The sequence below is a fragment of the Canis lupus genome, chromosome 7, assembly GCF_003254725.2.
Source record: "Canis lupus dingo isolate Sandy chromosome 7, ASM325472v2, whole genome shotgun sequence".
In the NCBI taxonomy this organism is placed as follows: Eukaryota; Metazoa; Chordata; class Mammalia; order Carnivora; family Canidae; genus Canis; species Canis lupus.
The window spans coordinates 27,889,077-27,916,595 of NC_064249.1; the positions used below are offsets into that span (position 1 = coordinate 27,889,077).

At 37.8% G+C, this 27,519-nt stretch overlaps 1 protein-coding gene across 2 annotated transcripts; it reads right to left on the reverse strand.

Annotated features, from left to right (window-relative positions):
* Positions 1 to 7,236: 7,236 nt before the first annotated feature.
* On the reverse strand, positions 7,237 to 27,513 carry GORAB (golgin, RAB6 interacting). Of its 2 annotated transcripts, XM_049112304.1 has the most exons (5): positions 27,378 to 27,513; positions 21,202 to 21,559; positions 18,956 to 19,057; positions 15,984 to 16,124; positions 7,237 to 9,015 (listed from the first exon to the last, which is right to left on the reverse strand). In XM_049112304.1, the coding sequence occupies exons 1-5, from the start codon at positions 27,511 to 27,513 to the stop codon at positions 8,559 to 8,561; spliced, it is 1,194 nt and encodes a 397-aa protein (XP_048968261.1). In that variant the 3' UTR covers positions 7,237 to 8,558. The 2 variants fall into 2 exon arrangements, with proteins under 2 accessions (XP_048968261.1, XP_048968262.1); XM_049112305.1 differs by lacking the exon at positions 27,378 to 27,513 and having other exon boundaries at positions 21,198 to 21,336.
* Positions 27,514 to 27,519: the final 6 nt, after the last annotated feature.

Consider the following 27,519-nt stretch of genomic DNA (forward strand, 5'->3'; position numbering starts at 1 on the left):
GAAGCTGTCTGGCACATCCAGAGCAAAAGGGGATGGGTTGCCTCAGAGTTTTCTATGGTCTGAGAGTGGTAAAGAAGGTGAGCCTAATATTTTCTGTAGCCCCTGGAGAAAATAGAAATGGTCAAGAGAAAGCCAGCCCTGGGGGTCTCCCATTGGTCTAAGGGATGTTGAAGATTTAATCTGTAAGAATTGAGTTATGAGGGACTAGTCGTACCATATAGAGCTCAGAAGATGCCAACCTGGACAGATAAAAGTCAAGAACCAGGCCCTGAGGGGTGTCTGGATGGCACAGTTAGGTAAGCATCCAACCTTGGTTTCAGCTCAGGGTCCTGATCTCAGCATCGTGAGATGGAGCCCAAGGTCAGGCTCTGCGTGCAGCGGGGAGTCTGCTTGAGATTTTCTTCCTCTTCCTCTGCTCTTCCCGTCCATTCATGAGTGTGTGTGCTCTCTCTCAAATAAATATATCTTTTTTTAAAAAGTTAAAAAAACAAAAAACAAACAAACAAACAAAACACCGGATCCTGAGACGTCAGGGCAATTAGATGAAAGTAGCTCAGCCTCCCTTTAGATAGCAATTTGAGCTTGAGCCACAATTCTCTGCACTTTGCACTAAATACTTCCCCAAATGGATGCTCTGATCAGATGGTATGGGCATCATTTAGATATGGTATACACCTCCTCCCTAGATGGGACAGTTTATGCTAATCACCTGAAGGGTGACTGGCCTCCTTTATGGCATGGCCAGCTTGTATTTTGTTGCCTCATACAAATACAGGAGCTCCTGATTGAATCTCCTGTGCCATATCAATGATCTATTGCTGTATAAAAAAATTAACCCCCAAATCATTCTTCTAAAACAATATTTTGTTTCTGATTCTGTGCATAGTAACAGCAAAAGAACTGCCCATCTGATTCTAGTCCAAATTGCTGACATACAATGGTGAGAAAATAAAATGGTTGTTTTAAGCTCCTATTCTTCCTCACTTAAAGTCTTGTTTTTTGAGGCATCATTTATATACAGTGAAATTTACCCTTTTGAGATGCATAGTTTTATGTAAGCCATACCTGACTTAGATGATATTTAGATGAGACTTTGGACTTCAGACTTCAGACTCTGGAGTGAGTTAAGATTTCTGGAGCTGTGGGATGGATTTCATTATAGCAGAATCCCACTTCTTGCTACCAAAATCTGTATTAGCTTGGGCTACCATGATAAAATGTCATAGGCTAGATGGCCTAAACTACAGAAATGTATTTCTTATAGTTCCAGAGGCTAGAAAATCAAGAGCAAGTTTCCACCTGATTTGGTTTCTGGTAAGAGTTCTCTTCTTGGCTCTTCTCTTCTTGGCCATCTTCCTACTGTGTCCTCATATGAAAGAGAGAGGAGAGAGAAATAAATAGAGAGAGAGAGAGAAAGAGAGAGAAGAGACAGAGAGAGCTCATATGAACTCTGTTGCCTCTTGTGGGGACACTAATTCTATGGGATCAGGGTCTCACCCTTATTACCTCATTTAACCTTACTTATAAGTAAGCCCTATCTCTAAATATAGTCACAATGGAGGTTGAGATTTCAACATATGTATTCTGGGGGAGGACACAATTCAGTCCACAGTAGAAGAACTGAGTCACATCTCCCTCACATATACAAAATCAATAGAGGTTTTCATAAAAAAAAAAAAATGTAAATGTGGTTTTGAAATTATCAAGTGAACTCCATTAAGAGTCAAAGAGGACCAACAAGGTTTAAGAGAATTAAATTAGCAAAATCACCACCAGTTTGAACTAAAAGAGACCAAGACTTTCCAAAATGAAAAGAGGCCTCTAGACCCTCCCTCTAGTTTCTATGGCCAGGAAGCAGGCTGATAAAACTTCTCTGTTGCAAACACGTGTCATTTTTTGTGGAAAAGCAAAGATATCTCTAAGTATAGAGCTGAGAATTGTGGAGAACACTGATCCAGGAAGCCATTCCCTGAGATGAAAACTCGGCCTTTCATTATTCCCTGCTCCCAGAAGAGGGTGACCTGATAATATACCCCAGGCTAGATTTCAGCATGCCTTCTCTCTGCTTCACACCCCTCCTTTTTAAAAGTGAATGTCCACTGAGCTAACCTGCCCTGTCTCACCACTGTGTATTGAGGTGTGGGGAGAACAGGTGACTTTTCATTTTGGCTCAGAGGTCTTTAGATCAAGAGGAGCCACACTGAAGGGGCCATACCTGAGGAGGCTCATTCACATCTGGGCTTGATCAGATGATGAGATCATGGACTGCATGGCTGAAACCATAATGGAATGAGAATTTAGGGGGATGGTGAGTCCATTTTGTATATGGGACAAATGTGAATTATTGGAGCAAGCAGGGGCACACCATGGTAAATGGTTTGCGAAGATGACCACAATTCCTCCCCTTCCTAGATGATCATTCCTTTGCATTGTGAGTCTCCTACTCCTCCCATCAAGATGTTCAGTCTACTCCCCCACCACTGGAATCTGGGCTGGTCTTGTGACTTCCTTTGATCAGCAGAGTGCAGCAGAAGTGATATGTGTGACTGTGCAACCTGGGTCCCAGGAAGCCTTGGAGCTCCAGTCTTGCCATCTTGAAACTCTGGAACCTCCGTGAATAGAAAGTCAAGCTAGCCTTCTTGCAGATAAGAGACAAACTGGAGGAAAAGGCCCAGATGACAGGTATCACCAACTGCCAGAATGTAAGTGGAGCTCTCTTAGACCACGTACCCCACCAAATTACTGCAGCCACATGAGAGATCCCAAAAATATCAGAGAACTGGCCAGCCTAGACCTAATTAATAACCCACAGAATCATGAACAAAACAGTGGTTGCTGTTTGAAGACAGTTATGGGATGGTTTACTATGCAACCATATATGTAACTGGAATGGCAGACTTGGTTTCACTTCTTTAACTGCATATTGCGCTAGCAATAGGAAGTTGGGGGAGGACAGCTTGGGGTAATTTTCTTCAAATGGAGTTTATAAACCCATGGGCAATACAGGCTCCAGGGACTCCTTTCTTAGTTCATGCAGTGGAGTATGATTGCAGGATCTCCTCAAGCCCTCTCTCCAGGCAGCTCACTACACCCCCCATTCTCACATGTGCTCTCTGATGCTTGAAATTCCTGAGGCTAGGTTAAGATTTCCACTACACAAGCTAAAATACATTGCTTTAAATATATTTCATTATATTAAAAGGAGACACTTGAGGAAAGTAACCTATTTAGTCTCCTCAAGATGTAACTGTTGTCTTAGTCTGTTTGGGGTGCTGTAACAGAATAGTATACTTAAAAACAAGATGTTTATTTCTCACAGTTTGGAGGCTGGGAAGTGCAAGATCAAGGTGCTGGCAGATTTGCTATCTGGTGAGAACCTGTATCCCAGTTCATAGGATGCCTTCTTGCTATGTCCTCACACAGTGGAAAGAGCCAGGGAACATTCTGGGGTCTCTTTAATAAGTGCACAAATCCCATTCATGACGGCTCTACCGTCCTGACCTAATCACCGCCCCAAAGTCCCATCTTCTGATACTATCATGTGATGGTTAGGTTTCAGCATACGAATTTTGGAGGGATGCAAACGTTGTCTATAGCCCTGTCTTCAGCTCTTTTCTTAAAAGCAGATTTTGGGAGAGGGTGAGGGCACTGGTCACCTGGGCTAAGATAAATCACTATTTGACCAGAATTTGTCCAGGGTATAGCCCTAGCCTACGCCATGGGAGACATTAAGGAGCACAAAAATCTTGTTCTCTGAGGTTGGTTCAGAAGATTTTTAATGATCTTCTGAAGTGATGAATTAAGAATCACAGACACACACACACACACACACACACACACACACACAAAGAATCACAGACACATGGACAGGAAACTGACAGACAACTGCCTCTATTGGCTTTTCAGGGCATCTGGCAGTCTGGAAAATTTTCACCCCACTGTAGTTAGTGGGTAGTCTCTCTTCTCATCCAGGTAAAAGGCCTGCCTCTACCATAGCATGGAGTTCCATTGGCTACTGGCTCTGGAGTTTTCTCTGTCTTCCACCAGCAGCATAGCGGTAAGGGCAAGGAAAGCTCAGCCCAGAAGACCAGAGAGGTTTCTGAACCTGTGTGACATTGGGGCCATGTCTACTGGTAGTTTCTGAGGGAAACACACATGAGGTAAATAAGACAAAATATTGAAAATGATTCAGTGTGGTTGCTTCAGCTATTTTTCAGTTCTAAGAGCCCGATATAAGCATCCACAATTATAATTCTACCAGACTGAAGTTCCATGTATATGGCTATGGACTTCCAAGGTTGTATCTTAATTGCCTAGTTTTTGCTTGGCTAAGAAAATGAGATGGACAATTCTGCAGAGTTTTAAAGTGAAAGCTCTAGTGTAAATCCAGAGCTCCGGGATGCTGGATACAACTAATGGTGACATGTACTATACGTATGGAAGTATTATTGCCCAACAACTGGAGTCATGAAATGATTCTTCCAACTCCAATTATTCATTTCCTTCTCTTTCTCCCACTAACAGTGTGATGCTATACATTGCAGGGTTATTATTTCACTCATCACATGAACCTTTGGCCTAGTGACTTATCCCTTGAGGCATGCTATAATCACTGAGAAATGTGTTCCCTGTCACGTCTTATTGCTTAATTATGGCTCTATTTTAGGCTCCTAGAGTCATTTGGCTTGGAAAGACCTCTCTTATATGTGATTTTGGAACACGCACCATGTTGAGTTATCCTTGAGTTCAACGAGTCTGTTCCATTTCCACCTTGTTCTGGCTTGGGTAAATAATTATTGCTCTCTGATTCAGCAATACCTTGAGTTATTGCAATGAGCTCTTATATTTATGCTATTGTCCACATAAGACACCTTCAACCCTCTGTCATGTACTTAATTTTTCTAATATTTGGGTTTTTAAAATAAAGTTTTCTAATAAATCCCAGTGGCCCCCTCTTTTAAATCATGCAAAAACCTCTTTTTCCCAATACTCTTATTGCGGTGGTAACTATGATTTTTTTTTTTAAACTCAGATTCTGTACATGTTGTCTATCAGAGGCTTTTTGTTGTGTAAGTTGTATATGTGTTGCTCCTCACTGCTAAAGGCAAACTGAAAGATATGGCAGGCCCTAGATACATTCATAGATTGTAAACAAAACAAAAAACTGGACAGAATATTTAAAATTAGAAGTATTCTAAAATTTTGGTACTTCTGAAGGATGCATCTATGTTGTAGTCTAACCACTCAGTTTATCTCCTATCAAGAAGACATACTCTGTATCAGCCTTTGTTTTGAGTGTAAATCCTAGTCCTTCAAGTAGACTATGAGCTTAAGGACAAAAGGCGCAGATTACACACCTCTCACATGGCTCTGTCCATATATGTAGCTACATACAGTTGTTTGATCAATTGCATAAAGAAATAATGCTGCATTTTCAAGACAGCTGTTTGGGATTAGGAGCTTGCAAAAGTAGCTGACATTAAGGTAAAGGCAGATGGAGAATAGTGTCCTGCTTCATCCCTCCGGAGAGTAGTTCAAGTCAGGCCTGGGGTAGATCTATGTTGAGAGGGGGTTTAATTACCCTGGTCCAGAGTGGCCCCAGGTCTTGTCTGGCAGACTGAGTTATATCTATCAGGGCCTTTTAAAATGCTGACTTGGCTCCTTAGAAATACAAAACCCAAAACATCATTTATAAAGGTCACTGGGAATGGCCTGGGTCAGAATAACTTGAGTCCGTTTTGTGCCAATGTCTCGGAAAAGGAAGTTGCTGAATACTTAGATAAAGCTCCTTGAGAGTACTATGTTGCTAAATCCAAACAAAGAATGAGAGAGGTTTATAGCTGAGTTTTTACTCTATAATTCAAATGCCAATCTAGCAATAAAATATGCTCCAGAAATTCCAATCAGAGATTTCTATCATCTGACTTGGAAACCAGCTGTGCTCTCAGTGAGTATAAAGATTTACCACCTTGCAAGTGCTGTAATTCAGTAGAATTATGCAAAGGTGAAAAGCATGAAAACTCTCACTGTATTTTAAATGCAATGAGGCCTGTGCTTCAAAAAATTCTCTGAAACCTATAAAAATGGTTCCATTTAAAGAAAGTGTGGGGAATCATGGAATAAGAACTATCAAATGCAGGAATTCAAGTTTACCCTTCAGAGTATGATTTCATTTTTTTTAAGACAATGAGTTGAAAATGACTACCACTGGTTATCTTTTAAACAGAACAAGTGAGAGAACACAAAGTAGTTCACTCCTAAATTATACATCACATTATTAAGAGCCCTGATAACCTTATGCTCCAACTATTTGAGAAGTAGAAGCAAGAGGAGTTTAACACCAGGGAGGAACAGTTCTACAAAGTGCTCCAATAAACTGAGGGCAGTAATTTTGAACCAATAATTTCCTTCACAGAAAGTAACAATTATTTGTGGATTTGTGAATCCATATATCAAAAGTCTTTTGAAAGTGTTTTATGATTTTAAAAGATATCAGGGCTATCCTGGCAAAGCTAGTGCATATGGTCCTCATACCGATTAGCCCCCACTTCTTCATTTGCTCTTATTCCTCCCACACATGGAATACAGCTGCCTTGTACAAAACTGATGCAATAGAACTTTGTCACTTATATCATCACCTGAGCACTTGGATACCACCCTGGGAAAGCCAAGCAAAGCAAGTTTTTCAAAATAATGGTATCAGTGGACCTTTTATAGACATATTTGAGAACATTTCACAAGCACAAACACAATTCCTGAATGGGTTATAAAACAAAATTTCAAGTGGAGGGATGCAGTGAACTTTATGGCTTGAAATATATAAGAGATACACTAAGAGTTTTAGAACTGCGACGTGACTAGCACTTTAAGTTTAAGATAAGCCAGTTGGCCAACATGTTGTAAGTGAAATCTCTGGCTATCAAATTACTCTTCTGTAGAGTAAGAAGATAAAATCAGATGATCTCTGACGTCCCTACCAATTCACTTATTTCATGGTTCTCCTTTCTCCATATACCTTATAAATACTTCCACCGAGAATGAGATTGTAGCTCCTTGTATGTAGCCAATTTTAGGGAACCTCATTCACTGAAGAATCTCCCGTAAGAGAGGCTCATACAAAAGCAGAGGACTGCATTTACTACATGGAGATATGGGATGCATGACTGCTATGTAGCGTGTAGGAATACGTACTGAAGTGCTTGAGACTTTTTTAAGAGTCAACAAACAACCACATCCTAGATGTATCAGACTCGTTTATTCCTTAGAAAAATAAGAGTGTATTGGACAATGATGCTTTCAGTTTTGATGAATATCATTCATAAATAAAAATACAACTATTTATATAAATGCCTGTTTAGATAAGTCAGTAATGGAAAGCTAGAATTTCAACTCAAATTACATAATACAAAAATACACAGCTCATCCACACTGCTAAAATATCCTCAAGCTCATTTAAAAAATAGGATGTCCCCAACTTTCTCAGCATTATTATAAATACAATATTACATTTGTCCTTACTCTATTTATAATGGTTCTTTTTTCAAGACTTAAATGTATTATTTGTACTTTTCAGAATTTCTGATAAATTGATCACAATTTAATGTGAAAGTCACAGATGCTGTGACAAATCAACAGTATTTATTTACACATTCACATATAACACAATGTGGTGGTCAAGTACTAGTAATAATAATTAAAAACTATTAAAATACTAAGAAAAATCACCAGTTTAACAATTTAAATGCTTTATGACAGGATAATTTATATCCAACAACACATATTTACAGATAGCTTTAGAAAGAAACATATCAATTTTTTCTGATATCAAAAGTATTGATAGATTTTTCTGTATTATCAACTTCATTGTAGAAGTGTTTTCATTGTCTAAATTTAATGTGCTGATTAAAAAAATGATATATTAACAGTAAGATTACATGTATTAGTGGTATATTTGTGTATATCAACTAACCGAAACTCAGGTTGTAAATTAAAGCCATTTAAAAGGCAAATTGAAGACAAAAATGTAACTGAAGCTGTCTTTTGTAAACTGCAACTTCCAAGTTGTGTTTTGCAGCTCTAGTAGTATCCAAAAGAATTCAACATGCTGTTTTTGTTATTTTTTTCCTTCTCTTTTTCACATTTAATTTTTGTGTTTCTTCGCTAACTACATAAAATAGGATTCTCATCATCAACAGCTCTCCTAGGAGAAATCACGTAAGTTTGACGAGGTGTTGAGTATTATTTTCCATGTTACTTTTCTATATTTACCTGGTCTAACACTCTTAGCCATGTAGTTTTTCTTCCATCTTTTTAGGTCATTTGTTTTCACCTGGTAATCAGGGTATACTAAGGAAAATGGCCCTAGATCAAGGTGAACTGTGCCTACATATAAAATTATCATAATTTGAGGGTTTAGAATGGCAAACATGTTATATCAAAACTAACCAGGGATTCAAAAATGAACACCATCTTAAAGACACACTTATCCGAGCTCACAACATAATCTACAACATAAGTTTGCTGAATACCACACTAGCTGAAAGGAACAAACACACACTTCATGTGGTCAGAGCAGCTGAAATGGCCTTTACAGTAGTTTTGACTTCTTGACTTTGGTCTGGATTTAGAAGGGGATTGCTATTAGGATTTTCACACTGTTCATCTACCTTTAGGGAAGTGGTGTGTTCTTGAGGATTTTTGTTCTCTTTGGCAAATCCTGATGCGACACACTCTGCAGAAGGCTGAAATGGCCTCTCCAAATGAACAATTTGTTTCCCTGCTTCAGCTTCTTGTTCATGCAGTAATCTCTCCACTTCCACCTCAAGCTCCAAAGTCTCCTCATCAGCTTGTACATCCAGTTGGTGCATCAATTCCTCCAACTTCTTGGCCTTGCGGAGTTCATTCTGTTGTATAATTGTACAGAGGTGTTCAGTGAGTTGCTCTTTAATCTCAGTCTTGCGCTGCAGATCTAGCTTTGCTGTAACATACTCTGCTTCGGCCCTCTCAAAGCGCTTCCTGTAGAGACAGGCACAAAGATGGGTCCATTGGTTTGCCACTAAAGAAGATATTTAAAGGAGGGCCTAGAAACAATAATTAAACTCCAGAATTGGAGAAAAAAAAAGTACAATGAAGATATGGATGGTGATATTTTATGCACACCTGTCCTGCATATCAAACAAACAAGGCTGTTGATACTGAAACTTTCACAACATCCACGTTTAGACCTTCCTAATGTCAACAACATTCTTCTGCACTGATTTCCTCTTTCCGAAGCTGTGCTTGAATGAAAGCAGGCTGAGAGGTTAATTCAGTGTTCATGAGCTAGCTCTGGTTAGGGAGAGCTCTAATTTGCAGTGTTTGTCAATTTCTGTAGTATAAATATTACCACCACCAAGTTAATTTCAGGCTGTCAATGTGACATCACTGAATGCACAACTGGGAAGAGATATACAAACTCTGCTCTCATAAACCAGTGCAACCTAGCTCCAGCAGACAACTGGTCAAGATGTAGGAGTACAACAATAGGAGAAGGAAAAAAAAAGAAAATCTGCATCTTTTGATTAACAGATTAGAAAAGGAAGAATTTTGGTGAAGATCCTTTTCCTTATCCTTATGGATGGCAGCTGCAAGGTAAATATAAATGATGCTAGGTGAGGCAAGAAGCAAGCAGCAAGTAGAACAGAAACACTTCAGGATAGGTTTAGGAAGGGTTTCTGAATCCTGGCACTATTGACAACTTGGACCATATCCTTCTCTGTTGTTGGGAGCCATCCTGTACATTGTAGGATGCGCAGCAGCATCACACTGGCTTTCTCCCACTCCCTCTGGTAGTATCCAATACTTTGTCAATAACCAAAAAGGCTTCCAGATATTACCAAAAGTCTCCTTAGGGGTAAAATGCCCCCAGTTGAGAATCTCTGGGTTAAGTAGTTCTCTCTCCATTCTGCAACAACAGATTACTGTGACTTTGGTTAGGGCATTTTATCTTCTAACATATATATAAATCTCAAAGACAGACAATGCCAATCTTAGAAGTAAGGTAATTCTACTGGGGAAGTCACCCTGTGATGTCTTTTTTTCCTTTTATATTAGGTTGACGCAGAAAGAAAAATTATCATATGCTGGTTCACTGTCTTTTGCCTTTTCCATGGAATTTGTTGTTTTTTTGTTTACTTGCTTTGTTTTTTGGCCAGGAAAAGAGACTGGCCCAAATTTAATCAACTGATTATTCACTTTAATAACCACTAACGGTTGTGAAAGCCATGCTGCCTTACCTGTTACGATTGGCTACATCAACTCAACATAGTAAGTAATTTCTCGTACTACAGTTACAGCAAAACATATCTCCCAATGCAAGATTCTCTGTCTTGAAAAGAAATATAGTTGAAAAATGAAAGGCTCTGATTTTAGAAAACCTATGGTTCAAAACCTGCCTTTCCCATTTACTGTGTATGTACCTGTTCTGGTCAAGACCTTTTTTGGATGTAAAGAACAGATACCCAGTCAAACTAGCTCAGGTGAAAAGTGGGTTTTATTGTAGGATACAAGAGGCAATCTCACAGGCAGGTCATCAGAATCAAAAGCTATTCTCTTTAATGCTTAGAAACCACAGTTTCTCTCATTTTGGCTTTCCAATCATACAGCCCAATATGGCCACCAGCTGTGGCTCTACATCAAATTCACTCCTTTCAATTTCTAAGTGTTCCAATTCTAGGGGGAGGTCTCAGGTTAGCTGGCTCATATCAATTTAGACAGAGCTCTTAGAGTGCAGCCATGTCACGAACCACTATTTAGTCAATGGATTAAATGTTCTGCAATTGGTAGCCTATCTTTGTTCTCATGAGGCGTACCCCAAGGTCAGCATTGTACATACAAAACACAGCTAGGTTCTTAAGGAGGAAAGTGGACAACATGCATGCAATGTCCGAAAATTCCAGTATATATATAGTGACCCTTGGTAGTATCTTCATCTAAGTTTTGGTTTATTTGGAAAATGGCAATAATTACTATTACTTCACAGGAGTGTTAAAGATTAAGCAGGACAAGTGTCTTGCCCAGTGGCTGGTAGGCACTTAAGAAACAGAACTCCTCCTTCAGAGCACCAGAATCAAAAAACATTGTTAGTGTATCATTAAACATGTACTGTATCTAACACTGAAATTATGCAAAGTTTAAGGACCTGGTGTTAATATTTGAAAACTCATATTTATATAATGTTCATTTACTGCATTTCATTTTTTAAATTGTCATCTAGTAACTATAAGAATGAGAAAACTAATGGTTTTTCAATTACCCTCTGTGTTAAAAGAATTGTTCAAAAAAAAAAAAAAAAAAGAATTGTTCAGAAGGAGCTTTGGTGGACATGTGAATCCCTTATTTCCATACTCTATAACATATCCTGTTTATGAATATTCTTGCATCAAGCTTAAGATTTCTGGCAACATTCTCTACAAGTATATGAATACCTTGCCCCTTCCCCCAACTCAGGCTTCCTTTCTGTGGTCTGGGGACTCCCTAGCCCAGCCAAAGTCAGTTAGTAAAGATTTACTGACTGTGTTCATGAATGCTGAATTGAAATTAAATTTGCAAATAGGTCCCTAGGTTTCCATTGATCTTTCACCCTGGATAAATCACTGCAGATTTTGCATTATGTTTATTTATTTAAAGTTCTTCTGGCCAGAAATATGCATATATATTTTTGCACAGAGTGATTTATGTTTGAAATATTGATTAATTTCACAAACTGCACTATGAGCCGGAGGGTCAGGTGGATAATACCAAATCAGAATATGATGACATATTTTGGAACAGAATAGTAAGAGCATTATATATAGCACAGTAAAATAAATTGAACTGGAAATATAATCACTGAATTGTTTTATTTTAAAGGGACATCAAGTGATTTAATGAATGTTATTTAAAGGATTCTAGAAACTGTCTCTTGGTTTTGGTATCCTGAAATTATTTGAGAACTCAATCATTAACCCTTAGCATGTCAGTAGGTTCCACTGATCCACTTTTAGTTTTCCAGTTCCTTTTCCAAGCAGTTCTATTTGTAAGGATCAACATGTCAAGGTTTTTATCATAAGAAAGGATAGAATAAAACTACATTCTGCAATTTCTATATGGGTCCATTGGATGCTTTTATAAATCTGAGATACATTGCAGGATTGTTGAGATAGGATATATTTTTCCTATATCTTGAACATTTTGCCTGGGAATTATTTCTTTATTACTCATCAATTATTCCCATTTATGCAGGGAAAAATTTAATAAGAAAACAAAGAATGATGGAATGATCTAAAGGATGATGCCATGGTGAAGTGGATGATGCCACGGTGAAGTAAATCCATCACTGTTTAGTTTCCTTACTGTGGTGTCCAAAGTATTACCTCATCTTTCAAAAAGATATAAAAAAAAGACTAGAAACATCATTTCTGTAATTTGTTCTCAGCTTTCATTGAACACAGTTCAGAATTAATATTTTTCATTTCCTCCCCACAGTGGCAAAGTAGAGAGAGCTGACAGATGAAGGTATTTTGCAGCTATCAGGCAAATCAAAAGATGATTGTTGTGGTATGCTAAAAACATGACCATCCATAGATATTTACTTCCTAGTCCCCAGAATCTGTAAATATTATCTTATGTGGCAAAAGATATTAAGTTAAAGATTTTTAAATTAATTATTATTATTTATTTATTAATTTATTTATTTATTTATTTATTTATGAGAGACACAGAGAGAGAGAGGCAGAGACATAGGCAGAGGGAGAAGCAGGCTCCATGCAGGAAGCTGGATGTGGGACTCAATCCCAGGACTCTGGGATCACACCCTGAGCCAAAGGCAGACGCTCAACCGCTGAGCCACCCAGGTGTCCCTAAGTTAAAGATTTTGAAAGGAGTTTATTCTGAATTATTGAGTTGGACCCTAAATACAGTCACATGTATCCTTTTAAGAAAGAGGGAGAGGAAGTTTTGAGAGAGAAGAAGAGGAGGCAATGTGACTACAGAGGCACACAACTTGGTGCAGCCACAAGCCAAGGAGTGCCTACAGCCATAAACTGGAGGAGGCAAGGAATGGACTCTTTTCTAGAGTCTTTGAAGGAAGACTGATCACGCCAGCACCTTGATTTCAAACTCTGGCTTCCAGAAATGTAGAGAACACATTTCTGTTGTTTTAAATCACTCAGTTTGTAATGGCAGCCCTAGGAACCTATTACAAAGGCAGAAACAGACAGCCTAGGGTCTCAATGGTGAAACTGATCACATGTGTGAATCTCAAGAGCAGGAGACTTTGGAAAACACATCCTAGATGAATTTTCTCAAATTCAGAGTCAATGAATGAAAAACATATTTTTGAGGATAAAAAGGATATGTTATTCTCATAGAGTTAATAATTCCAACAGGAAGAACTTGATCACAGAGTATTTTACAAGTATTTGGACCGTCTTGTGTTGTGAAAGGAGGTAACTGCATTCTTTCAGCTTTTTTTATGTTGGGAGTCTAACATTACTTGACACAAGGAGGTCTGCTATGCTTACATTCTTATTAAAATTTTTAATAAAGTTGTTTCCCACAATCCCTATTATTTTTACTTCTGTAAATTATACATAAGACATTTATGTGTGTTTGTGTGCACATGTATGCATAAATGTTAATAAGAGTGTCTATTAAACATAGATGACAAACAACAATTATAGTTTTTCCTGGTACACAAATGGTCAAAGAAAAGTTCTACAAATGGCAACTCTGCTTCACAAGCTGATCTATGCAGCACACTGCAGCCTGGTAGTCACAGATGTGAACGGCAGCAGTAACTCTGTTTTTGGTTCACTCAAAGTGCTGGTCTCCTTCCTTCCTTCCTTCCTTCCTTCCTTCCTTCCTTCCTTCCTTCCTTCCTTCCTTCCTCCCTCCCTCCCTTCCTTCATGATAGTCACACACACACACACAGAGAGAGAGAGAGAGAGAGAGAGAGAGAGAGAGAGAGAGGCAGAGACACAGGCAGAGGGAGAAGCAGGCTCCATGCACCGGGAGCCCGACGTGGGATTCGATCCCGGGTCTCCAGGATCACGCCCTGGGCCAAAGGCAGGCGCCAAACTGCTGCGCCACCCAGGGATCCCAAAGTGCTGATCTTCTTAGTGGGGTCTACCCTAGCAGTGCTCTACAGAAACCAATTTTAAAGCAAATTCTGGCCTATTCATTATCCAAGAACTTTTTGTGCAGAGAGTACTGTACCAGGTACTAAAAAACCACAATATTATTTTCATTAAAAAAAAAAAAAAAAATCAAGGAAATCTCCCAAAGAAACTGGCTGCCCTGGAGATTAGCTTACTAGTAGAAATCTAAACCACAATATTGTATCATCAATCTCTAATTTCTCAATAGCCACAGATGTAAATTTAGAAAATGATGTCTTAAAATGCATGAACAAGATACAATGCTGGTCCTAGTCACAATTGCCTACAGCTTTTCCCTAACTTCCTCAAGAGCTTAGATTTTTAAAAATAGCCTCACACATACAAAAGGATATTCACATACAACTATGTCAATATCAGTACCATGAGAAATTGCTATCTTTAGTTTGTTAAGAGACATAAAATTTTATGTAAAATTTTTTTACTATGTAAATATTACTAAAATTTCATTAAACACATTTATATATTATGGGATGTTTTCTTCTTTAACCAGTAATCCCACCTAAAGCCTAAAACCATGACATTTCTTATATAATGTTTGACATACAAATGCATCCTTCTCCAGCCTCCTTTAGGACAGAATTAAAACATGAGATGATTTTTCTGTTGATGTATCCATAATTATCTGAATTATTCATATAAAGGGCTACAAAGGCATAAGAATGTTCCTCTAGTAAACTTAGGCTACAGAGATAAAATATGCTAAAAATCTAGGATTAATTTAATCTTAATGAAATCTTGGTTACCTCCGTAATGATCTTAATAGAAATCTGGAACCTCCAGTTATCAGCTACTGATGGCATTAACTTAAGCGGTTAATTAATAAAGGCAACCCATTAAGTCTAACAGCATATGGTCAAACAATTAAAAAAAATCACAAGGGCACCACAAACCTCTTTCTTAATAAACAATGAATTAAAAACCACAATCAAGTATTTCCGCTTTATTAAATTGTTATATAAACATTCTGATGCTGTGGTTTACCCTGGACTAATGAGGCATTCTGATTGATTTCTAATGTTACAGAGATGCAAAACTGTCATTAACACGGCATTCCCTTGTGAAAAAAGACAAACCAGGATGATTAAAGCAACGCTGAAAGGACTGAAAACCCTGAAATTGGACCTAATTTTTTGCCCTTTTATCTGCTTGCAAAGTTCATGTAATTCTTTACATGTGTTAGTTCATGTTAGAAATACTCCATGATGGTTTTTTACTAAAAAAATGCCAATGGTCGAAACCAAGGAAACACATGATAGCAAACTATTATATACAGAACACAATCAAAAAGAAAAAAAAAAAAAAAAAAGAGGGAAAAACTTCAAGCTTTCAGGACAGAGTGGTATTTTCTTCAAAATACAGGCTTTTTAAAAAAATAAACCAGATATTCTTTCTTTGATGAAAAATGAAATGAGAACTAGGCTAATCTCTAAGGACCATCTTAGATAATCAAAATTTAATAGAGAATAGACATGGTGTTAGAATAACAGAATTTGGGGACAAGTCATTTAGACACTTACAGTCCCAAACATTACATAGCTGATAGTTTAGCAAGAAGGCAGGCTAAAATATAAATAAATAATGCAAGAAACACTCTAAAAGGAATATGAACAAGGGTGGGGAAAGTTAAGGAAGACTTTAAGAAGAGGAGACACCTGATTGAGTACAAAACAGGATTTAATGATATTGTTATGAGGCTTCAATGATGGTATACCCGAAAGCTTCTGGCCCAGCTAGCATTAAATATTAGTTAATTTTGATTCCTGGTTCAGAGTTCTCTCAACTCACCGAGCATATGAATACTCGAGGCTGGCCTGATCAATCCGGTTTCTAAGGATTCCAATGTCAGCTGACACCATGTCATCTAGAGCCTGTAACTCTTTTTGAATCCGCTTTAGTTTCAAGGCCTCTGCTTGAGTTCTTTTAGATCTAGAAAAATGAGTATAATAATAAAAACATTTTAAAATCACTTATCTGTACACAAGTAAAAAAAGCAACCTACTATATATATGTAATATGATTTTAATGTATAATTTTTAGAAATTAGAAAAAAAACAGCACAAATTGAAATAAAACCAATGCTGGTAATATTTCGTATATCTCTAAAATTGCATTTGTGCTATTGTCCCTTACTATTCCAATACACAAAAGAAAAAGATAAAAAAAAACAACTAATAGTTCACTTATAGGTCTATATTCATTTCATGAGGATGAGAATAAGCACTGAAACAACAGATCTTTATTCTCTTTACATGGAATATCCAACAAACCTTTCCAAATTTCTAGCTTTAAATTCTTGCTAAGCCCATTTTCATTTGTCTAATACTTAGTAGACAAAAGAACTGATGCCTACATTAATTACCATTTCTTTCTGTTTGTTTGTCCTTAAAACACCATTTTTTTTATATGTCTATTTGGTTTTAACCTTCTTAGGACTCATTTCCCCAAACTTTTACTATTTTGGTTCTTGTTTTTAGGCAGTACTACAGGTCCTCAAAATTCTTTCTGAGGCTCAAAACCCCAGAATACTGTTTACTTTTTCCTGTGCTTAAAGCACATCCAACCTCAGTCGGCACATGTATCTCCAAATACATGACACACTGAAGAAACAGAATAAACAAATTCAAAAGCCAACCTTTAATCTGATTTTACTTATTTCAAAATTTCATACCCATTCTCACAGGAGACTAAAACTCCCCCAGAAAATCATTATATTGCAACTTACATCCTCCTGATTTCTACTCTATTATGCATTTTCCCTTGTTTTCTGCCTAAAGATAACAGTATGATTCCTTTACTTCAAGTACTTCACTGGCACATTTATTAATAATCTAATCAGGTTTATTTCCTTACATTTCTGCCTGTATCAATACTTTCTGTCTTCAATAAAAAACACATAAAGAACAAGTGCTGAGGGATGCCTGGGTGGCTCAGCGGTTGAGTGCCTGCCTTTGGCTCAGGGCGTGATCCCGGAGTCCCAGGATCGAGTCCCACATTGGGCTCCCTGCATTGAGCCTGCTTCTGTCTCTGTCTCTCTGTCTTTCATGAATAAATAAATAAAATCTTAAAAAAAAAAAAAAGTGCTGATCCTATAATCTTTTTGTAAAATCCCCTACGAACAGCCTCCCCAAACACTCCCAAATTGAAGACTACTGAAGTGATTTCCAAAATTATATTTCACTTTCAATAATCATGGTTTTTTTTTTCTTGAAACATTAAGTTCAGTAAGTTGCATATTTCCTATGTTTCATAAAACATCAAAGGGGAGCAGCTGGAGAAAAAAAAAATTGCCATTTGTGAATACGTATATCCTTGACAGATGAAATTCTGAATTACTCATACCTACCTGTCTGTCTCTCTAGCCCTGTCCCTTGCCCTCCCCTGACACATACACAAGCTTCAATAACCAATAGTTTTTCCAGGCTTTTCTGGAGATCTGAAAAGAAAATGCCAAGAATGCTTGCTTGCATTTCATTCTCCTTATTCTCAATCAGTGCTTCAGCGACTGAGCTTGGTTTCCTAAGGCCATAGCACATGGTAAACTACAAACTAAAGAGGCAGAAAGAGTGGGTGAGGGTTGGCAAGTGGCTCAAATATCAATGCTACTGTTGGAAGCCAGCACAATGTAGTAAAGGAAAAGCAACTGCTAACAAACTGACATTGGAAGGTGACAGAAAAATTGAAGCGCACATAGTATGGCAGAGTGCTCATGATGGTGACCTTGAGTCACTGATAAAAGGTTACATCATGTATCAGCGGGGGCAGGTAAATCATTCAGGAAAAATGTCCACAGAAAATACAATCAAGATTTCTGGGAGTGAGGGATCCCTGGGTGGCGCAGCGGTTTGGCGCCTGCCTTTGGCCCAGGGCACGATCCTGGAGACCCGGGATCAAATCCCACGTCGGGCTCCCAGTGCATGGAGCCTGCTTCTCCCTCTGCCTATGTCTCTGCCTCTCTCTCTCTCTCTCTCTGTATGACTATCATAAATAAATAAAAATTAAAAAAAAAAAAAAAAGATTTCTGGGAGTGGAAGTCACTTATGTAGAATAAACAATCTTACTCTTCTAACCTGTCACACAGTCAAGCCCTCCCTTGTCAAAATTAAAACCTGTGTTTGTTGCTAGTGCCCTTATACTGGTCATTGCTTCCTTATTAGAATGTGTAGATGAGGGGATCCCTGGGTGGCTCAGCAATTTAGTGCCTGCTTTCGGCCCAGGGCATGATCCTGGAGTCCCAGGATCCAGTCCCACATCGGGCCCCCTGCGTGGAGCCTGCTTCTCCCTCTGCCTGAGTCTCTGCCTCTCTCTCATTCTGTGTCTCTCATGAATAAATAAATAAAATCTTAAAAAAAAAAATAGAATGTGTAGATGATTAAAACTGAAAACACTGATGCTGATTCTGAAGTTTTAATTGCACCTGTATTCACAAATTCGGTACAATCTATGCTTACAAAGTCCTCCTTAATAAATCAACACTGGAATTTTAGTATCATTTGTAAAACATAATTTGTTTAGTTAGCCTTAGAAATAATGCCGTAGAGGGGTGCCTGGCTGGCTGAGTCAGTAGAGTAGGTGACTCTTGATCTTAGGGTTGAGTTCAAGCCCTACACTGGGCATGGAACCTACTTTACAAAAAAAATTTTAAAAAGGAATGTTGTAGAGAAAATGTCAATTTATCAAAAAACAAGGGCAAACACATATAAAACATGACAGAACTGATTGCAGGTTACAAACAACCACTCTTAATTCGGGTGCCTCACCTTTCTGCAATAGCTTTAGCCAAAAGAGCTTTCTTACGTTTATTTTTCTCTTCCATTAGCCGTTGCTCTTGTTGGAGGACTTCCCAACGAGATTTTTCTTGCCTAGGGCAAAAAAAAAAGGAAAAATGAGTTTCTGAAGCCCTATCCTACACCTTACCAGTCTCAGTTCCCTATGTATAAAATGTAATCAACCAGATTATGTATATTTTCCTTCAAAAACCCTCTTAAAAGGAACCCATCTGCAGCTCATTATTTTGTTCTAATAGGAACAAAGATTATGATTTAAAATAAAGAAGGCTTACATAAACTGGCCCTTTGAAATCCATTATATGTGTATAATCTAGGAAGCCACAAACTGGAAGCCAGAGTACTATGGCATTTCTTAGGAGTACAAAGAAAGTTGTATAAGTTAATTATGTATTATATGCAAAATGGAGATCAAAATAAATTGGTATGTAGCTAATGTCACATTCTATCTTTTAGAGTTTTCTATAATGAAAGTCTCTATCACCTTACACCCTTAGGACAACAAACAATGCTTATTTTATTTTTTCAATTCTCTCAGTTCTCAAACATTATGAAACAGAGTGGAACACTATGAACTAAGATTTGAATGCTGGGCTACTGAGAAACTTCAAAGATCTGAAAACAGTCTTCCGTCTGTCCAATTCTGGAAGAGGTATATTGAAAATTTTCCATAAAATCAACAACTTGATGTCAACTCAACATAATGACAAAGCTATTTATTCCTATTATTGTCAATTCTTATGGCCATTGTCTCAAAATCCTCTAGTCCCAGACTCAGTAACCACTTCTAAATTTATCGTTTTCTTTTCATTCCTACAGCCTCCACTCTGGTGCTAGCACTGGTTCACTTTCATTTTAACTATTGCAGGCATCTTCTCACCAGATGCCAGAGTTCCAGCTCAGTGAGCACCCTCTTCCAAATGCGCCACAACACTGACACCTGCATTTTCTCTAAATGTTGTTTTGATCAGGGCATCTCTCCCTCAGAGGCCTTGGTGATAACCAACTACACTGAACTCAATAGATAGGAACCCTCAACTTCCATATCCTTCTTCGCTTCCCTCATTCTCCACTATTCTCTGGCCTCGCTTTTGGATCTTCCAGAGAAGTGAGATGCCATCTCTGAGCACTCTTCAGGATAGAGCTTTCCCTTTCCCTTTCTTATAGACTCAGAATTCCTCTTTGTCAACAATAGTTCCTGAGATTGCATGTCTTCTATGAAAATTCTCCCGAGTACCTAAAAAAATTTATTTTCCTAACAACATTCAATCTAAATTGTCCAGCTTAATTTAAATCCACCCTCCCCAACTTGTGTCAGGCTGGTGCTGGCAAACTACACTTAAAAACATTTAAGTATATGCACTCATTCAATGCTGATCTCATAATTCATATGGCTTTATTTCTCTTGTAAAAATGATTTCTTGGTTGTGAACTCAGAGCACAGAATCTGGATCAGAGAAATCATACGATACTTCGAAAGACTCAGAAAATGGAAAACAGAAACAAATGGCATCCTGATCAATCAGGAGGAAACAAATAAGAATGGATATTAAAACCAAGCTATAGAATTCACAAGTGATAGAATGGCAATTTCCAAAAGAATGTTTCTAAACTAAATTCTGGAGGTAGTTTCTGACATAAGCACATTAAATAAAGAATAAAAAGAAATCTAATGATGCAGGTGAATTGTTTTATTACTCCTCTCAATTTCAACTTTCCTTTGAGCATCCCTTCATATTGTATCTCTTCACAAGTACTTTTTTCTGGGCCAATGTATATGGAGTCTGAAAAGTGAAGACTGGTTTGATTTGGGGATGAGGTGAGGACTGTGCATAAGAACTGTTTCTAGTGAGGGTAAAGGGCAGAGACTTTGGATCCGGAAAGACTTGTAAGTGAACCCCAACTCTTCTACTTATTGGCTATGTATTTGATTTGGGAATAAAGTATCTTTTCTGAGTCCAAGATTTCATCTATAAAGTGAAAATCATGAACAGGTACTGGAAACTGCTGTGAAAACTAAGTGACATAACCCGTATAACATGCCAACACCAACTGGCTTACCATACATTTATGGGGTAGCTATTCTTTCAAAGACTATTCACTACACTTCTAGGTTAGAATTTAAAAGAGAAAAGGTTAAAACTCTATTTCTTCAAAACGTAGTGAAGGAAAAAAAAAAGTAAAATGGAAAAAAATCTCATTGATATAGACTTACTAACAATTCCACTTTCTTTTTTTCCATTTTGCAATCTGGCTCTGGGGGTAGAACCTCGGTGTTTTTGTGACTATCATGGGAATTCTCGAATCCTAGTTCCCTTGGTTGACTTTCAATACCCTGTGGTTTTCCATTACCAACAGGAGAGGTGAGTGTCAGAGGACTAGGAGGAACAGGGGGAGAAGAATGTGGTTTTGGACTATTAAAACTTGGTTTTGGTGTGGAAAGCAACTGCTCTGGAGGTACTGAGGTTGATCCCTCTTGAAGTCCAAGTTTTTGGCTCTGCTCTTGAAGGGCTTTTTCTCGCTGAAGTTGTTGTCGACTTTTCTTCACAGGAAGACGTCGCTGTGGTTCAAATGGGTCTATGTGAAAAAGAGAATGGAGCAGCAAATAATTAGGATTTCTCTAAGAAAATAAAGTATTAACATTATTAAAACTTTGACAGTAATTCTACAGGGTTTCTCCCCATTTTCTATCCAAAAAAGCCCAGGGAAAAATAGCCATCTTCTTGTAGCATTTTGACAGTTCTCCAATCATACTGTTAATATTTAACAAAAACTGTCCCAACTCAAATTTACCTTAAAAGAAGTCCATTTGTCTGTTGAGTTAGGCCTCAGAATAAAAAGGTTTCCTTTTCAACTTGAATTGAGAATTGCCTAAAGAATCAACTAATTTGACCAAACAAGGTACACAAGTGAATTCTTGATAGGTCTTAAATTTGATTTATGATTCTATCTGCTCTCCTGAAATAAAATGGTGGTTACATTTACAAATGGGCTGCACTTTGTTTCTTAAATAATAGCAGATCTTACGCTAATTTGATACATAGATAGATGTTATACATAAAGTATAATTGAATAAAGTCTCTTGTTTCTAAGAATGCTAGTTAACCCTCAATTGCTAGCTTTCATCTTCCAGAGCTGTGCAAGGTTGTGTTCCCCAAAGTCAATTAGCCATTAATCAATATATGCAAGCTAATTTTAATAGCAGCCTGAGCAAACCATAGAGGGAGGTAAAACAACTGGGAGAATTTTTTTAAAAAGCACTACTAAATAAATATTACCCCCATTATACTTTTTGGGTTATCCATGCCAGTGTTAACTTTGTAAGGCAGAGTACTGGAGAATTTGACTCACATTTACACTATGTTTAATAAGATCTGTAAATGGTATTGTTTATAAAATGCCTGGGAAATGAAATTGTGGTAAGTCCTTGTAAACAAATTCAAAAAGGACTTTTAAAATTCTGCACGTTGACTTCTGAAGCAACACAAGCCTAGTATCTATTTCTCCAGAATGAGAATTAAAAGCTCTGGAGTCATAGTTCTGGTATTGCTTTTGTCCAGCTCAGTAACCGTAGGCAAGTCAATTAATTATTCCATATCTCAGTTTCTTCATCTGTCAAACTGGCTGAACATTTTACCTACTCTATTTAACTCATGGAGTTGGTGCAAGGATTAAATGAGATAGGTAAAGAAAATGTTTTTAAAAGATAAATGTACCTCTGAAAGTAAAATGTTATTATTGTTGACTTTTGTCAGAAACACAAAGTAGCCCCCTCTAAAAGTAAAATATTATTGTTGACTTTTGTCAGAAACACAAAGTAGCCCCCTTTATCTTAGGATAGGAACTCATTCTTGCCTTCTGATCTTTATCCACACCATGAGAAAATACCATTGAGCCTGTTTTACTTTCCAGTTACACTCAATCAGCTGAATTAATAGTCCCTATGAAATCCAGTACTGCAGCTTCCATTCTATTTTGCATTTTCACAGAACCTGCATATGAAATTTAAAATGCTACAATAAAGTAAAAAATAATAAACCAAACAATAAACAAATCAGGCCAATTAAAAATAGAACATATGATATAAAAACTCCTAGAACTATAAGCCATTAGAGTGAGGCTGCAGAATACAAGATTAATATATAAAAGTCAACTATTTTCCTATGTCTCAACAATGAAGAAGCAGAGTCTGAAATTAACCTTTTGCATTAGCACTAAAAAAAAAATGTATTTAGGAATAAATCTAAGAAAGGAAGTACAAGATCTATGAAGAAAACTACAAACTCTGATAGTGAAACCAAATAACTAAATAAATAGAGAGATATTCAATGTTCATGAATAGAAGATTCAATACTGTCAAGATGTCAATTCGTCCCAACTTGATCTATGGATTCACTGCAATCCCAATCAAAAGCCCAGCCAAGATATTTTTTGCATACCGACACAATGATTCTCAAGTTTATATGGAAAGGCAAGCCTCAGAACAGCTAACATAATATTAAAGAACAAAACTGGAGGACTGGCATTACTCGACTTCAAGATTCATTATAAAGCTACAATAATCAAGACAGTGGGTATTAGTGAAAGAATAGACAAACAGACCAATGGAACAGAACGGAGAACACAGGAATATACAAAATGACCAATGAAATAGAACAAAGAACCCAGAAACAGGGTTCATTCATGTACGCAGCACTGGTATATGACTGAGATAGCATGAGCTTATCACAGCAAAAGGTGGAATCATTCAGTAAATGGACTGGCTATGTAGAAAAGATAAAATCAGATACATAACTCACACCATATAAAAACAAAACATTCTCTAAATGGATTATGGACTCAATGTCAAATCAACACTTTAAAAAATTCTTATTAGAAACACATTTCTTTATGCAATGTTTTGAATCTGCTGTAGCTTATAATAAAAATGACTGTTAAAAACTCTTAATTGAATATGAGGATTAATATCTTATGGTAGGGTACTACCACCTCATGGTAGGGTACTAAATTCTTAAGACACAGAAATGTTGATGAATTTGATCATATTAAAATTAACTACTTTGTTATTTAAGATAAAAGTTATAAGACAAGGTACAAGCTGGGAGAAGATATTCAGAGGAGAAGATATTTGTAACATATCCAGCAAAGAACTAGGATCAAGAATAAAGAATTCACAAATTTTTTTCTTTAGACATTGGTGGCATTGTAGCAGCACTGTTTTTTTTTTTATTTCTACTTTTTTTTAAATTTTCTATTTTATTTTTATTTTTTAAAGATTCTATTTATTTATTCATGAGAGACATAGAGAGAGAGGAGGCAGAGACATAGGCAGAGAGGGAGAAGCAGGCTCCATGCAGGGAGCTGATGTGGGACCCGATCCCAGGACTCCAGGATCACACGCCCTGGGCCCAAGGCAGATGCTCAACCGCTGAGCCACCCAGGCGTCCCTATTTCTAATTCTTAATTAAGAAATAAGTCATACATCAAATAGACATATATGTTATGACACAAATCTAACCTGTACGGATAATTTAAAAATAGTAACATTTTAACATGTAAAACATCACTACAATAGACATAATTGCTATTTAACGATAGACATGTTATCCTCTCTTTTGGAACACACAAGATAATTGTATTTATTGCTCTCCAAATCATATTACTCCCATTTAATTGCCAATACTCAATTCTCAACCTTTTTCTCCTCCTGCCATGGTGAACTCCTCCTAAATGATAGCACCAAAACAGTGTAAAGTAATTATGTGGAAAAGAATGACCTGTCATTCTATGTTAGACATGAAGCTAAAAAGAAAAATATATCTTTATTATTTTAAAAAGTCGATATATTACAGCTGTTTGTTACTATTGTGTAACTTGTCTTAACTTGACTTCATCATTACCAATACTTTTGAAATTCCCTATGTATTTGCCCCTTCCTGATAATATTCCCTTGCCTCTCTAGTATCCTGCATGTCCTATATCCTTTGATGTCCTATATTCCCAAAAGAACATACCTGCTTTGCATGATTTTGATCTTCTACAAATTAGGTATCAAGTTGTATATATTTTTCTCAATTGCTCTTTTCATGCATCATATTTATGAAATTTACACGTTAATACATGTGGGTATATTTCATATATTCCCATAGCTGTAGAGCAGCCCACTGGATGATTATATCACAATTTATTAATCTACTTTTTTTTTTAAAAGATTTTATTATTTATGAGAGACACAGAGAGAAGGTCAGAGACATAGGTGGAGGGAGAAGCAGGCTCCCTGTGGAGAGCCTGATGTGGGACTTGATCCCAGGACCCCAGGATCATAACCTGAGCCAAAGGCAGATGCTCAACCACTGAGCCACCCAGGTGCCCCATATTTATCTTTTTTTTTTTAATGAACATTTGGTTTGTTCTCAGCTCTTTAATATTAAAATACGAATGCTAAGAACACTCTTTCTTAATGTGCATATGGGTTTCTCTAGAGTACTGTCATGCTTATTTTTGCTGGCAACCAACTCCATCTTCATGGATTACTTAATTATATTTTTAGGTTGGAGAATAGCTGGAAGGAGCCTTAAAACTTAAAAATCCAGATCTTCTAGTTTTATACATGAGAAATTCCAATGCAAAAAGATTTAGAGGCAGAGCTAGGAAATCTACATGCCAATCACTGTGTTTGGCTATGAGCATACAAAGATGCTAAGTATGGAGGTCACAGACTAGTGGTTGGGGTCTATGCTCTAACATCCCACTATGAAATGACAGGCCTTGAAGCTAACATCCTTCCAGGCCCTCTCTGTCCCAAATTGCAGAGATATTTAGAAATGTACTTCTACATAATGAACCTATAGTTTTAATTTAGTCTATATTAATCCTTCTTTCTCTTGGCAAACTCACGTCTGCTAACACGCAATCTCTGTGAAATCTTCCCAAGCTCCACCCCAACCCCAGCACAGTCAGGTTCCTGCTAGCTCTATAACAAGCTCTTCTAAACTATCTATTATCCATTATATTATAGTCTATCTCCTCACCAGACTATCAGCTCTTTGAAGGCAAGGATAATACCTTGTTCATCTTAGTGTGTAATACAGAAGCTGATACTTCTTTGAGTCAGACCAGAAGCAAGAACATTTGTTCTCTGTACATTTGAATATGTGAACGAATGTTCAAAACAAAGAGCAAAAGAATTTGAGAACATCAAACTAGATGGAGTCAATTAGTTATACGCTGTAGTTAGTATAACTTTGACGATGCAATTTATTTATTTATTACTTTTAAATTTATTATTGTCTTTGATGATACAATTTTTAAAGGCCTCTGGACCAGTCAAAAATTTGTCCATCCATACTCCAATCTACACTGGCCCTATGTTACTACTTTAGCTCCTTTCCCACTGGTCAGCCTTAGATTATTTTTACACCTATGCTAATAATAATGCTAATATTTCTACACCTGTGCTTATTTTTACAGACTTACCTGAGCAACACCCAATTTGATCACAAACTCTAATCAAAAGCATGCCAGGGCCCATTTTAATTTTCTCCCTAAAGTAAAATATATAAGTTACGGTCCTCAGGGCGATGTAAAGTAATGTGCACTACCAGGATCACCCATACAGAAAATTTCATAAAGTTCCAAGCACAAGCAACGCATAGTTTATGCCACCAAGAGTTTCTCGCTAAGTAGCAGCAAAATTAACTCCTTCATTAAAAGGAAAACAAAACAGTACAAGTTCCAGCGAAGGAAGCACAACATCTTCGCTTTACAACAAAGCCAACGTGTATGATTTCGCACGTACCCTCCCAAAGACTCTTGGTTTTTCTCACTCTCGAGAGTTAGAAAGAATCACAGAAGTCATCTGGCAACCAGAAGTGAATGCAAGGCTCCAGATGTATTAGGAAAAGCATTGTTATCCTTTCGTGTTTATTCAGATCCCTGTGCTCCCTTCTCCCCGACCACTGTCAACTTTTATCAATTCACCACAACTCTCACACGCCCCTCCTCCTCCTTTTACCCGACCCCAATCCTCCAGCCACTGATTTATGCAGCAATCTTCCCATTGGCGACGGCTAGGCCGTAGGCTCACTTCCTCTCCCAAGTCCCATTCCTTTCACAGGAAAAAAAAAAAAAAAAATTAACTCCAAATCCCCGGAACGGATTCCTGAACTTCCTTGTCTAAAAGACGACCCCGGTCCCCTGGACCAGCCCCTCCCGCATCGGCTCCCCAATCCAACTACCCCCGGAGCCCCTCAATCCCCTCCTCCCATTACAGCTCCTTCCCCAAACACGGACACATTACCCTCCTCCCCGCCCCCTTCCCCCTCAAAAGCTGCAGCCCCGCCCCTTTCCCCTCAACAGACCCAAAGATTAAACCACCACCGGCACGTCCCGTTACCTTTAGTCTGCCTTAGCCGCCTCAGCTCCTCCTCAGAGAAGCCTGCCCAACCCCGCGCCATCGGCCTCGGCTGCCAGCACCCCCAGAGCGCCCAAACCTCAGAGCCCCGACTGCCAACACGACTACCCGGGCACATCCGGGT